The 14,889-nt window shown below is 33.9% G+C and overlaps 1 protein-coding gene across 1 annotated transcript; it reads left to right on the top strand.

Annotated features, from left to right (window-relative positions):
* The first annotated feature begins 805 nt into the window (after positions 1 to 805).
* Positions 806 to 8,208, top strand: LOC127103666 (F-box/kelch-repeat protein At3g06240). Its single transcript, XM_051040910.1, has 2 exons — positions 806 to 1,005; positions 6,945 to 8,208. Exons 1-2 carry the CDS (start codon positions 806 to 808, stop codon positions 8,206 to 8,208), a joined length of 1,464 nt encoding a protein of 487 aa, XP_050896867.1.
* Positions 8,209 to 14,889: the final 6,681 nt, after the last annotated feature.

Below are 14,889 nucleotides of genomic sequence, written 5' to 3' on the forward strand. Positions count from 1 at the left end.
AAAGAAGAAGATTCTGACGAAGAAAAATCTAATGTTGCATTGATGGTAACTACAAATGATCCCACGGGTTCTAAAGAACTAGAAGACAAGGTATTTTCAGAATCAGAATTTGACTCCAATTATGAAGAGGTATTTTCTAACCTATCTCGTTTTGATATTGAATCATGTCTCTCTAAAATGCTGGAAAAGTATCGTAGTCTTTAGAGTAAATACAAGGACCTTAAACAAGTCCAAGTAATTTTTTCTGAAACTCGGAGAGAGCTTGAGAAAGATATTTCCCCTCTAAATGAAAAAGAATTTTCTTTAGAAAGTAACAACTCTGCTTTGAAAAGCAAAATTTCAAAACTAGAGGAGGAAATAATCTCATAAGCTTCTGGTACTGATTGCGTCATTAGATATGACAGAGCATTCCAGTACTTTCTGGCTAAAAGCATAGCTAGAAGCAAAATGGGTTCCTTGATCTATGGAGTTAGCAGAAGAGGTAAGAAAGGTTTAGGTTGTGCATAAACTATAAAAACCTGACGAAAGTCGGATGGTAAAACCAAAACCCCTCTATGTGAATTTCATGCCTGCTGTCACTAAGCTTAATATTTTTGCACAGACACAGAAACATACAAAGAATAAGAACTTAGCTCTTAAACTTAAGTATCATGCACAAATTCCTCATGATTATCCTTCTGCTAAAAGACCCAGAGTTGTAAGAAACTTTGGGAAAACTAACAAGAGAGGACCCATAAAGTGGATACCTAAGGATAAAATAATTTATGTTGCAGACATTCTTAATAGCCCAGCTTAAACACCAATCATGGTACCTGGACAGTGGATTCTCGCGATACATGACGACATAAGGTCTATGTTCCAAGATTTTGAACTTAATTCTGGAGGCTTCGTTGGTTTCAGAGGAAACCAGAAAGGAAAGATCATTGGCTCTGGAACCATTGGTAACAATAAACTTTCTTCTATTACTAATGTTGTTTTAGTTGATGGTCTGATGCATAACCTATTGTCTATTAGTCAACTTAGTGACAATGGTTACGATATCATATTTAATCAAGAGTCTTGTAATGTTGTCAGTTAAAAAGATGGTACAATCCTTTTTAATGGAAAGATAAAAAACTACATTTATAAAATTAGACTTTTTGATCTTGAAGAACAAAATGTAAGATGTCTAATGTCTGTTAATGAGGAGAAATGGGTATGGCATAGACGTTTGGGCCATGTTAGCATAAGAAGGATTTCTCAGCTATATAAGCTTGGATTAGTCAGAGGTCTACCCAACCTGAAGTTCGCTTCAGATGCTCTTTGTGAAGCATGTCAGAAAGGCAAGTTTTCTAAAACATCCTTCGAAGAAAAACAATTGTTTCTACCTCTAGACCGTTAGAATTTCTGCACATTGATTTGTTTGGACCAGTGAAAATTGCTTCTATCAATGGAAAGAAGTATGGACTGGTCATAGCTGATGACTACAATCATTGGACATGGGTAAAGTTATTAAAGCACAAGGATGAGTCACAATTTGTGTTTTCTACCTTCTTCTCACTAGGGCACACAGAAATGAAATTCAAAATAGTCAAAGTCAGAAGTGATCATGGTGGCGAATTTGAAAATAAAAATTTTGAAAATATTTTTGATTTAAATGGTATTTCCCATGATTTCTCCTGTCCTAGAACTCCACAGCAAAATGGAGTTGTAGAAAGGAAAATAGGACTTTGCAATAAATGGCTCGCACCATGATCCAAGAAACTAATATGGCTAAGTGTTTCTGGGAAGAAGCAGTTAACACTGCTTGTTATATTCAGAACATGATTTCTATCTAACCTATTTTGGGTAAGACTCCTTATGAATTGTTTAAGAAAAGAAAGCCCAACATTTATTATTTTCACCCTTTTGGATGTGAATGGTTTATGTTGAACACTAAATAGAATCTTGGCAAGTTTGATTCTAAAGCACATAAGTGTTTATTGTTAGGATATTCTGAACGCTCTAAAGGCTACAAAATTTTTAACACAGAAACACGAATTGTTGAGGAAATTCATGTTAGATTCAATGATAAGCTTGACTCTAAAAAGTCAAAGCTTATTGAGAATTTTGCAGATATGAAGATCAATCTTTCAAATCCAAGGATACTGATTCTAGAAAAAAAGAGTCAGAAGGAAAAGCTGAAGAATATGAAGAAATGACTCAACTAGAAGATATTGTTGATCCAGTCAGAATAAGATCTTCATTCAAACCTTCTGTAGAGAATCTTCTAGGTTTGGTATCTCTGATAGAACCCACATCTATTGATGAATCTTTTCTGGATAATGAATGGATTCTGGCTATGCAAGAAGAACTGAATCAATTAACCAAAAATGATGTTTAGTTTCTTGTTCAGAAACCAAAGGGTTTCCACGTCATTAGAACCAAATGGGTCTTCAGAAATAAGCTGAATAAGAAAGGCGAGGTTGTCAGAAACAAGGCTCGACTGGTAGCATAATATTATAGTCAGAAGGAAGGTATAAACTATACATAAACCTTTGCTCCAGTTGCCAGGTTAGAGTCTATTCGTCTTTTAATTTCTTTTGCAGTCAATCATAACATCATCCTTTACCAGATGGATGTTAAGAGTGCATTCTTGAATTAATATATTTTTGAATAAGTATATGTGCATCAACCTCCTGGTTTTAAAACTTCTCAATATCCTGATTTTATCTTAAACTGAAAAAATCGTTATATGGTCTGAAGCAAGCTCTCAGAGCTTGGTATGATAGACTAAGTAACTTTCTTTTGGAAAATAATTTTACGAGAGGGAAAGTGGACACAACTCTCTTTTGCAAAACCTTTAAGAATGATATTTTGGTTATTCAAATTTATGTTGATGATATTATTTTTGGTTCTGCTAATGCGTCGTTGTGCAAAGATTTTTCTAAGTCAATGCAGGCAGAATTTGAAATGAGTTAGATGGGAGAACTCAAATTCTTTATGGGAATCCAAATTGATCAATGTTCAAAGGAAAGTTCATTCATCATATCAAATATACAAAGGAACTTCTAAAGAAGTTTAACTTATCAGAATGTAAGCTAGCAAAGACTCCAATGCATCCTACATGTATTCTGGAGAAAGAAGAGGTAAGTAGTAAGGTAAACCAGAGGCTTTTTAGAGGTATGATAAGCTCTCTTTTATATCTACCGCTTCTAGACCTGATATCTTATTCAGTGTCTGCTTATGTGCTCGCATCCAATCAGATCCTAGGGAAACTCACTTAACTTCTATTAAGAGAATCTTTTGGTATCTGAAAGGTACTACTAATCTTGGCTTGTTTTTATAGAAAATCAAGTGAATACAAATTAGTAGGCTATTGTGATGCTAACTATGTTGGAGACAGAATAGAAAGAAAACGTACTTATGCAAGTTGCCAATTTCTGGGAGATAACCTAATCTCATGGTCCAGCAAGAGACTATCAACAATCGTGCTTTCAACAACCAAAGTTGAATATATTGTAGATTCTGGATGCAACACTCAGATACTCTGGATGAAGAGTTAGCTAGAAGATTATCAGATATCTGAGAGTAACATTCCTATTCTCTGTGATAATACTTATTCTATTTATTTATCTAAGAATTCTATCTTGCATTCTAGGGCTAATCATATTAAAATTAAAAATCATTTTTTTACGTGACTATGTTCAGAAGGGTAATTTTCATTTAAAATTTATTGATACAGGCCATCAATGGGCTGATATCTTTACAAAACCCATTGTTGTAGATTCGTGTTCATTCTGAAAAATGTATTTATGAATTCATGTTTATAATGAAAAGATGTATTTCAGAATGTTTAAGTCCTCAAAATTCTAGATTAGTTCTGAGAATGTTTTTGTTGACTCTGAAACATGAGCTTTCTGAAGTAAGGAAGTTTTCATGAATCAGAAAGGTTCTGATCAAAAGCAATCTTATCAATTTTTCTTCTTGATTTTGAATATTTGTTACATTAAATGGTTGTCATGCCGGTTGATTTCATGTGGTTCTAAGTGGTGACAAATGTCCTACTTTCTGAGCATGCGTGACAAAAGCGTAATACATTGGGTTTCACAATTCTTGGAATTAGGTTAAACTCTTACACTTTCCCCTATCACTGCGTATTTCCATTTTGTCATCATTGTAAATTTTTCTATTTAAACTCACTTCACTCACACTTTCACCCTACGTGTACAATACTCCCACACTTTCTTCTTTCAAACCAATAACAACCCTATCTACAACTGTTCTTCATCATCTTCATCCATGGCTGCTCAACAACAACCGATTCAACAACAGTTTCAACAACTGGAACTAGCACATCCTAGTTCTCCCCCTAGGCCTGTATCTAGTGAAACTCTCCTTCATCCGAAGAAGAAATCAACGACAATAATACCCATTTGGATAGCTATCCTATCTTCACAAAGATCGATCCACCTGAAGCTTTGGTGTACTACATGGAGATCTGTCTCGAAGATGGTGTTGATCCTTTGGTAGATCCCTTAAATCTCCCAAATGACTACCCAATTTTTCCACCGCCTCCTCCTTCTTCCCAAAACCCTTAGTTTTCTAAAAAGTGTCTTCGCACATGTGTATTTTTTATTTCTATCTAAGTGTGTGTGTATGTCTTTTATGTTTGTTTATACTTATTGCATTTCGTTTGTAGTTCCTTTTAGTTTTTTGTATTTTTGTTTTGTTAAAAACCAGTTGTATCTTTTTCTACCTTTGTGGTTTTTCAATGAAATCTATTTATTTCTCTTTATTTATTTTATTATTTTGTGTATGTATTTTTTATTGATGACAAAGGGGGAGGAAACATAACGTATTTAAGGGGAAGAATTAGTGTTTTATTTTGATATCTAAATTCCTTAATTAAAAACTCAAACGTTGATTAATGTTTTCTGCTAACAACTACTTCGAAAAAGAGTTTGTTAAATGTTTTCAGGGTTATATCTCAAGAATCAAAATGGTTATAATCAAACATCAGAAGTTGTTATGAAGTATCAAGATCAGAATATAAGTTACCAGTTTATGATGAAATGATCTTCTACTGAGTTTGTACACCTTCATGCTGATGATTAAGAGTCAGATCCAAGGAACTAACATTCATGTTCTGAACCTAGAACATTGAGTACTTAACATCAAATTGCTTATGAAAATCATGGAATTGGAATCCAGCTATAAGGAAGAGTTTCTTCTATAGTAATCAGACTTGAAAAAACAAGGTTCTTATAAGAAAATCAGTTATTTTAAGAAGATAACCAGGTCTAAAGTTTCTTCAAAAGAATTCAACAAAGCTCCTGAAGTGAAGCTTATCAGAATGATGATGTTATCAAACCAGTGCTCTGGACAACATCAATCAACTTCTAAAGATAAACCAGATTCTGATTGAAAATTCACTCTGGTACTTCAAAAAGGTTAATCATGAAAGAATTCTTTCATTATGATTTTATCTTTATAAGGTTATACATCTTAGGGGGAGCTTTGTGCTTATGTAAGATGTATTCTTCTATCAAAATACATGTTTTGTCATCATAAAAAAGGGGGAGATTGTTAGAATAAGATTTGGTTCTGCATATATACCTTGAGTTTTGATGATAACAATGTTATATTTGTGTGAGAATAATTTTGGTACCCTAATGGTTTGTTATTGTGTAACTTTAGCATCCAGTTTTGATTCTGAATATATGATGTGCAACATCATCAGTTTCTAAACTATGTGTTCCAAATCCGCTTATGCGCCAGCTATTAGATGTTCTGAAAGATGTTCAATATTACTGCTACAATATTCTTTTTGCTTTTATGCTGATTCACTCTTGAGAAGCTTTTGAGGAAACATTATGTTGCTGCTGCAATGTTCTCCCAGTTCATGCTTCTGGACGTGACTCTGATCCCCAAACTTCTGAAGAATGGCAAGCATCTGAAGTTGTGTTATGTAGCTGAAGATTTTGAAGATCTCAAGCCAGACGATTAAAGTGATCAAGGTTCTGACTAAAGATTCTGAAGACTCTGAAGATACTGAAGATCTCAAGTCAGACTACTGACGATGTCAAGGTTTTGACAAAAGATTCTGAAGTTTTTGAATCCAGCATTATGTTTCTTCATTTCATGCTTTATCAACAAATCATAATCCTTGTCACATACAATGATTATTTAACATCGAGTCTACCTAAAAATCTCACATGCCATTCTATAACATCCTCCTCCCTTAGAGGATTCAAAATCATATTTAAAAAGTATATAATGAGGAGGGATGTATGATAATTTTAAAATAGAATAATTTTAAAGAAAGTAAAATCTTTTGTCTCTTTCTTAAAAAGAATACAGTAAAATAAAGCCTAATATTGAATAAACAAATTAGTAAAATAATGAGATAATACAAAATTTAAATTATTAATGAGCAAATATGTAAGATAATTTAAAATAGAATCATTTAGAAGAAAGTAAAATCTTTTTGTGGCTTTCTTAAGAAAAAAATATAGTAAAATAAAGTCTAATATTGCAACAAAAAAACCAGTAAAATGATGAGATAATATAAAATCTAAATTATTAATGTCACTTCTTATTTAAGTCTTCATATAGTTTTCTATTTTGAGCTTCCTGGTTGTTGTCTCAGCGTTTGTGCTTGAAATTCACATCGATTTGCATGTCCTTCATCAATAACATCCTTAGCCTTTTGATGATCTTCGTTCTGGTACGGCATCTTACCTTTCTTTTTTTGCCGATTAGTATTATTCGGATTGATCTCATTCTTGTTCATGATATGGTAATATCAATTATTTTTTGTTTTTTCTATTTTGTTCTTAAAGTATATTCTCATTTAATTTTTTGTTTCTATTAAATTCTCATTTGATTTTTTGTTTCCATGAAATCTATTCAAATACATTAAAAACACCAGTATAAATTCAGCGATCGAAAGAATAATAATTACAAATTCAATTTTTAAACAGGGTTGACGCTGCTGCTGTTGGATCTTGTGCGTTGTTGGCGATGACAAAATCTTCAGGTGAAAAGTTAAGGAATTACATACCCGATGATCTTGCATTCTTCATTCTATCAAAACTCCCTTTAAAATCTTTGAAACGATTTAGATGCGTACGCAAAACATGGTTTGCCTTATTCGAGAACCCTAGTTTCATGACTCTTTTTCGCACGAATTTTATATCCATTCCTCACTCTTATTACCATGATACTTCTCTCTTCTTAAAACAATGTGTTTATGGTCCTAATAATAGTCTTGATATCTCTTTATATTCACTTTCTGGTGACAAGTTTGAGAATAGGGTCAAATTAGACTATCCAAATCCATTTAATGAAGAGGAACCACAATTTCATATTTTGAACTCTGGTAGCATTACAGGAATTCTCTGTGTTGAGTTATCCGATGAAATTGTAGTGTGGAACCCAACTACGGATGAATTCAAAGTCATTCCTCATAGCTCTATAGTTGACTCTGTACCACCTTATCGAGACAATTTAAAGAGAATTTATGGTTTTGGTTATGATCCTATTAGTGAGGACTATAAGATTATTAGGCTTGTATATTATTTTCCAATGGATGAGTATTCTATTCTTCCTTCCGGTGTGAAATGGGAAGATATTGAGTCTTCAAGAAGAGATGTATCTTATGGGCCGGTATGGGAGATTTATAGTTTAAGATGTAACTTATGGAGACAAATTGATGTTGTCATTCCTGCTTGCTGTTTGACTAGCTGTTGGCATAATGTTTTAAATGAGGGATTATACATGGATGGAATATGTCACTGGCTTTCTAGATGTGAAAAAAATAAACAACATTACTTAATGTCATTTTATTTGACACCTGAGGTGTGCTTTACAACACTCATTCCCTTAGACATAAATGCAGATGAAATATGGATGGTGGAGCGAAAATTATTGATACTAAATGGTGCCATTGCTTCTATTTCATGGTATTATAATACAACTACCTTTTACATATCAATTTTGGGTGAACTCGGTGTGAAAGAATCATGGACTAGACTTTTTATTTTTGAACTTTGTCCCAATATTGAGCATCCGGTTGGAGCAGGAAAAAATGGTGATATGTTCTTTGTAAAGAAAGATGGAGAACTAGTCTACTTTGATTTATGTACCCATATGATTGAAGAGCTTGGTGGTGTTAAAGCAACACATTCTTCTCATGTAATAATTTATAGTAAAAGTCTCATTTCAATTGAAAAAATAAGTCATTAGTTTGTTTACAACTTTTCAATTATTATTCATGTTCAATATTTATGATATTGTTTATTCATGTATAATAAAAAGTGGTTTTCAATTATTATTATTATTATTATTATTATGGAGTCTATGAAAATATATTATTATGGATGTTTTATCAATATTATCTTAAAAATCTATTATTACTGTATTCGAAAGCTTATGTTGTTTTTTATTTCAATCGTTAGAATTTTTTTTTGGCTTTTATTTATTTGCCTCTAGATTTATATAGAAATAACTTATTTTTATTGGATATGATAAATTTATTCTTTAACTTTTTTGTTTGCGCTATGTGGAGACATCGGTCAAACCTCTTCGATTGTTCTAGACCATTGAGCGTTTGTTAAATAATTTTAACTTTGTAAATAATCTTTTTTATCGGAATAAAAAAAATTTAGGAGCAATTTTTCATAACATAATATTTTTTAAGAATAATTTTTTTATAAAAATGTGTTTGACAATACCTTAAAATTCTAGGAATTTTTTATTATCAAATTCTTAATTAATAGTATTTAATAATTATAGATAAAAAAATATTATAAAAATAAAATAGTGTGTAAGTGGTAGAATAACCAATTATTTTTAAATAAAATTAATGTCTATGGCTGAGAATAAAAGTTTTCTACACTCATGAGTCGGGATTAGAAAGTTAATGAATGCGATTTTTTTTTGGCATAGTTTTTTCTTTGGAACAATTTTGCATTATAATCTATTCGGGAACAAGAAATTGGTGGAATTGAAGAGTTGATGGTCTTTAATGGTGGCTCTGATCTCCTTTACGGTAACATTTAGTGAATCTGCATTGTTAGCACTCCAATGTTCAAGTTAGTTCAAGATTAAAGATGATTGTAGTAAAAAATGGAGATCGGAGATTGTACGTTGCTCATAGTGTGTGAACTTATTTTATACATTGGGTCAAGTTTAATAGATTTGAGATTCATTAAGCCTTAGTCATTTGGATTTTTTCCCGATCAAGAATAGTTGCCCCAAGGCTTTTCGAATACTGGAGAAGCTAGGGGAAGCCTTAATTAGTACTAGTCGTCCTCCAGGACATTGTCTGATGTGAAATAGAATTAAAACACTTAGAATCAGTGAAAAGTAATGGGAAAGATGCACATTAAATGTGGTTTCATCATTGAGACACTTAATTATCCTCTCCTGACATGTGTAGCTAGGGCATGCAACAATTTATAGAGTGCTTGAATGCACTTGAGTTGGCGTGTATCCATGAGTGCAAATCTAGTTGTTGATCTTATAACTTCTTTCTTTAGTTGGTATGAACCCTCCGACTACGGTTGCATATAAATAGGGAGAATTTAATTTTTGGAAGTTTTGCAACTCTTAGCATTCAAACTTATAGTTACTTTCCCAGAAAACATCTTCATCCCCTCTTCGTTGAGAGTACTACTAGAAACGATTTCAGTGTTTTGCTTAAAGATTTTGCCTTTTTTCTTATTCTCATGCTTCATCCCTCAAACATAATCATGTACCTATTATCTCAAGCTTTTATCTTCAATATTTCTTATTTTCTAGTCAGGATGAGTGATAAGACGGTTGACCTAGCGAGCGATTCTGGAGTTGAAACTTTATTTGCCTTTGTAATGGGGACAAACCTTGATTCTCACCTCCCTCCATTTTATAGCCATCACCTAAAACTAGAAATCATATCCCTATGTGATGATTCTGATTCATAAAGGGTATTTGGAAACTCCTTGGAGGAAGAAACTTCTGCTCTAGTTCATTGGATGCCCTTATATCAAATATGGGAAGAGGACTAGACCGTGCCAAGGCCCGTCTTCCCCCTCTTATCATATGAGGAAATACAAGCCAATATGCAAAGGAGATAATGCACTAGGATTTGTATTCAACTTTGCCCGAAGACCGATGATAGTGATCCCAGTGATGCCTATGTGAAATCCCACTAGGAGCTTCAAGAATAATTGGATGCGCTAGAATATGAATGGGTGGAAAGAAAGATGACAAGAACTCCATTGACTATGAGCACTGAGGCTTCTTTATTGGAGCCAAAAAATAGGATATGCAGTTCTTTTGATGATTGTGTGATCCTATTCACAAGAGTAGGGATTTGGTTGCCATTTTCTCACATTTAGGTATCCGTCTTGAAATATCTAAAATTCACTCCTACCCTACATAAGGATATTTCAGCTGTGTGCCGAGCATAAATCTTGGAAACCTTCCCTTAGATTATTCTTTGATCTTTTTCATATGAGGCGTACTTCTCAAGATAATTTTTGTAATGAGGGGTTCATCATCTTTCACCAGGTTAAACCTCTTACACCCAAGACCCATTTCGTTTTCTTTTATCTCCTTGCTGATTTTCCTCGCTTTTGTCAGATTTTCTGTCAGAAGTATTGGTATAAGATCCATTTTAACCAGGACGTTCACTCCTACTGTACTAAGCAGGGTTTTCTTTCTCCGGACGAGATGATACTCAAGGAAGAAATGAAATATTGGTTTCACGGGCTTGACCATGAGGAAGGGTTCCACCTTGGTAAGGTGCCCCCTACATAGGCGAGGAACAGGCAAATTAACACTCAAACTATTTTAAGTGCAGTTAACCAGGAGGAGAGGAGGAAGATTTTTAGTGAGAGTGAAGTATTCATGCTTTTTTTTACATGCATGATTGATTTTGCAGATAGCATGAAAAAGGTAAACAAACTAAAGTTGTTTTTATAACCTTACAAATGCTCAAAGTATTCAGGCAATGGTAAATACTGGGACTTCGACATCTCCCACAACTCCTCAGGCGACCATTGTTCATGCTCCGACCCCTTCTCCTATCCCGACCATAGTTAATTATTCTTTCACTCTCGAGGTGGATCAACTTGTAGACGCTACAACCACTTTAACTATGGAGGAATCAACTCCACCTAAAGTTTAAACAAAGAGGGTTAAGGATGAAGATCACCAATCCCTCTGGGCCGAGGGTTCTCCCAAACGAACTTGTGTCTCTGAAGATGGTTCTTATGGGGAGGTAAATCCATCCCCGAGGATACCAAATGTCTTTTCTTCCCGGCTTTCTCGGAATCCTGAGGAGGTGACTACTATTGTTTTGACGTCGCATTTATTATTTGTTCAGAATCTTCTAGGGAGGGATAAGATGGAACTCACTTACGAACTTACATATAATATGTTTAAAGCTACTTCTGTATTCTCCTTTATCTCTGTTTTTCGGGGAGACATATTGTACTCAGGTAATCCCACTAAAGAGAGGGAGACTTGGAAAGTGAAATGTGAAGTTATGGAGCTAAGGTGCTTTATTATCTAGAAGAGCTTGTTACGATGCATGAGGATGTTAAAACTGCCAATTCTTCACAAGAGGAGGAAAAAGTACATGGCTCTCCTTCAACTTTGGCCACTCGGGTAACTAAGTTGACGGATGTTCTCAACGTAGTAGAGAATCGGTATCAGTAGCTTCTGATGTTATTAAGGAAAAGACTCGCCATGTGGATGAGCATAAGAAATTTTTCTTCAAGAGACTAAGACTCATGTCTGAGCCTTGAAAGCTCTCACGAAAGAGGTGTTCGGCCTGAGAAAGGTGTAACGCCTCATGTTTAGTAAATTATTTTATTTTGATTTAATTATACTTTTTGTGTATTTATTTGATTATTGTGTGTGGGTGGATAAATAAATGTGGGTGAGAGAGAGTGTGAGTGACCTTGTAGTATGGTGTGGAGAGTAATTAGAGAAAGATAGAATAATTTAAAATTATTTTATTAATTAAAATAATGTTTTGATTTTATTCTTTTAATAGAATAAAAATACAAAAAGACAAAAAGAAAATAGAAGTTGTAGAGTTATTGAGGGCAAGGTGGGGATTAGAGAGAAAAGTAAGGGGAAAGTAGGAATAGTCTAATGAGGAGACTAGGTTTTTAGTGCAAGAAAAGAATTAGAAGGAGAGAGTTGAGAAGTACGTAGAATTTTATGGAGAAAAGAGGAAAATGAGGCTATGGCAAGAGAAAGATTAAGAGAAGGCATAGGGAAAGCGTCTGTTGATAGAGATTGGAAGAATTTTGCTGGAAAAGTGTAAAGTAAAGGGGGGGGGGGAATATCTTTTGATAAAAAGGGCTTATGCATGAGGGGTAGGGTAGAGAAGTTCTTAACCTCCCAATATGATTAATTGATTTGTTGAGAATTCTGAATCTGATGATCCTATTTGATTTTCTGCTGTTGTGAATGTTGAATTTCATGTGTGAAAGTATGAATGAAATTTTGTTTCGGTGTGTTCATGTATTTTCCACCATTGATGATGTTTGAAGGTTTTAGGGAGTTGTGAAAATATAGGAATCCATGAGTATGCTTGTTAAACTATTAATTTGATGTTAATTAGTGAAGATCTGAAGAGATTATAGTAGCAAGTTGGTTTACTGCGTTAGAAATTTGAAATAAGTTAATTGGGTGTTATGGAGCGTTTGTGAGAGGTTGGTAATTAAACGATGTTATACCCCAAAACTTTCCCACCATTTTTTTTTTCATATTTCCATCCAACCACATGACTTGGGGATCAATTTCATACATTAACAACTTATTCATATGCATCATTGATCGGGAAAATAGCAAGTGTACTATTTTGCCTTTTATAGTAATAATGGGGAAATTCCCCGAATGTCGATCTCAAGGACTGCACGTTAGTATTAAGTTTAAATTATCATTCAATTAAACTAAAAGTATTAATTTTGTTTTTTAGTGTAAAAATATAATAATAAAAGTAAAGGTAAAGAAATATGAAAATAAGGGTTTATGGAGAAAAAGGAACAATGTCAGGGAAGGTGTATGACTTATCCCTGTAACAACTCTGAGTTACTATTGCACAAATATCAATTACTACCAGTTCTCAAGGGTATTTTCTCCCAAGTCCTTGGTGAGAAAACCTTTAATCAATCTACCATAGTTCCTATCTCCATAGCCAATTAGGGTGAAGTTAAGTTGTATGATATCAAGAATTCTCTGGTTCATACAGGGTATCCCTAGTCCTAGGTGATATCTACTGTAGAGTAACCTTATGAAAACCTTATCAATGGCGGTCCAGCCTAATTGATAACCACAAATCAATCTCAATTGGTCCGAAAGAGAAAGCAATAAACACATCAAAAGGTTACCGTAAACAAAATATTATAAATGCAAATGTAAACTCAAATTCATTACATTTCTAAATCAGGGACACCCCCTAGCATTGGTGTAAGACCCCAATTTTGGGCCCTAAGATCCCTCATGGCCCATATCATTCATATCATAACCTCAAGGATCATTGCATGCCTTTGTCCTCTCCTAGTGGGTTGGTTTGCCTTGTAGGTGTGTTTCTTGATCACCAAGCATACTTTGCACTTGTATATCTTTGCTTTCATATGTTTATCATTCAAAAAGTACAAAAATATTGTCAGTCTAACCTTGTTGCTTGCAGTTGAAGCAATCATCAGCAATTAGGTCAAAGTCAGTCATTGATCAGTCAAAGCAATGGATGGTGGCCATTCTTGCAGAATTTGGGCACCATGATCATTAATCAGAGGTTCAAACAACTTGAGACATCATTTGAAGTCAAGTTCTCAAGGAATTAGGGTTTGGAATTCATCAGAAGAAGTTCAATCATCCAAAACCCTAGAAAAGTCAAACTTGGTCAACTGTTGATTTAATCAATGATTTGATGAATAGAATTGATCTGAAGGAGCTCATTCATGCTCATATAAGCCTCATCTATCATGTCAAACCTCATCATGGAATAAAATCAAGTCAATCAGAAATTTTCCAGAAATAGCAAGTGGACCTGTAATTTCAACTGCCAAAAATGGAAACTTCTTGATCTTAAACTTACATCATGATACAAGCTTCAAATGAATTTTTGCCCAACATGAAAGTTGAATATCTTGTCTTCCCATTTTCAAAAAGTCCAAGAACTCCCAAATCCCATGTGTGGTTGTCAAGATATGATCAAATCATTTTCACCAATTTTTGAACTTCAACAAGCCATAACTCTCAAACCATAAGGCCAAATTTAGTGGGGTTTTTTCCTACAAACCACATTTTTCATCCTCTTTCCAAAAATATAAATTTCATTCACTAAAACCCTACCAATCAAAATGGCATTTTTGGACCTCTTCATTTAAAATCAAAGTTTGACCAAACTTTGACTTTTTGAACTAAAACTTTTTTCACCATTTTGCCAATTGAGATTGCTTTCATATCATATTTGAGACATGTTCCAAGCTTAAATTCATGATCATATCACCATTATACCATAATTTTAGCAAAGGTGCATAATTGGCAAAATGTGCAAAATGGTCTCATTAAGTACAAGCAAGGACAGCATTCAAAAGCAGACCAAAAGCAGCGATTATGTTGGTCCTTCTGCAGCATTTCACAGCCCACTCAAGCAGCAAACACACCTCCATTATCCACTTTGGTACAAAATTAGCAAAGTTGCAAATCATGTCATTAAACAAAAACCAGCTGAACACATCATTAGCAGACCCTAAACATATGATATTTAAGTCTCATTTTTCTGGTTTTGCAACCCTAGTTTTTCACAGCCACACACCAAAAATACACTATTCTCTCATTTGCATTTTGGCTCGATTGAACTTTTCTGCCAAACCCTTCAAGACCCTCGAACAAGCCTTTGTTCCTCCATCATCCAAACAT

Source organism: Lathyrus oleraceus, chromosome 7 (assembly GCF_024323335.1).
Source record: "Lathyrus oleraceus cultivar Zhongwan6 chromosome 7, CAAS_Psat_ZW6_1.0, whole genome shotgun sequence".
NCBI lineage: Eukaryota > Viridiplantae > Streptophyta > Magnoliopsida > Fabales > Fabaceae > Lathyrus > Lathyrus oleraceus.

Coding starts and splice junctions, on each gene's coding strand:
- LOC127103666 (XM_051040910.1), top strand. CDS start 806: ATGGTACCTGGACAGTGGATTCTCGCGATACATGACGACATAAGGTCT. Junction 1,006..6,944: donor GGTCTGATGCATAACCTATT/GTCTATTAGTCA, acceptor ATTTTTAAACAG/GGTTGACGCTGCTGCTGTTG.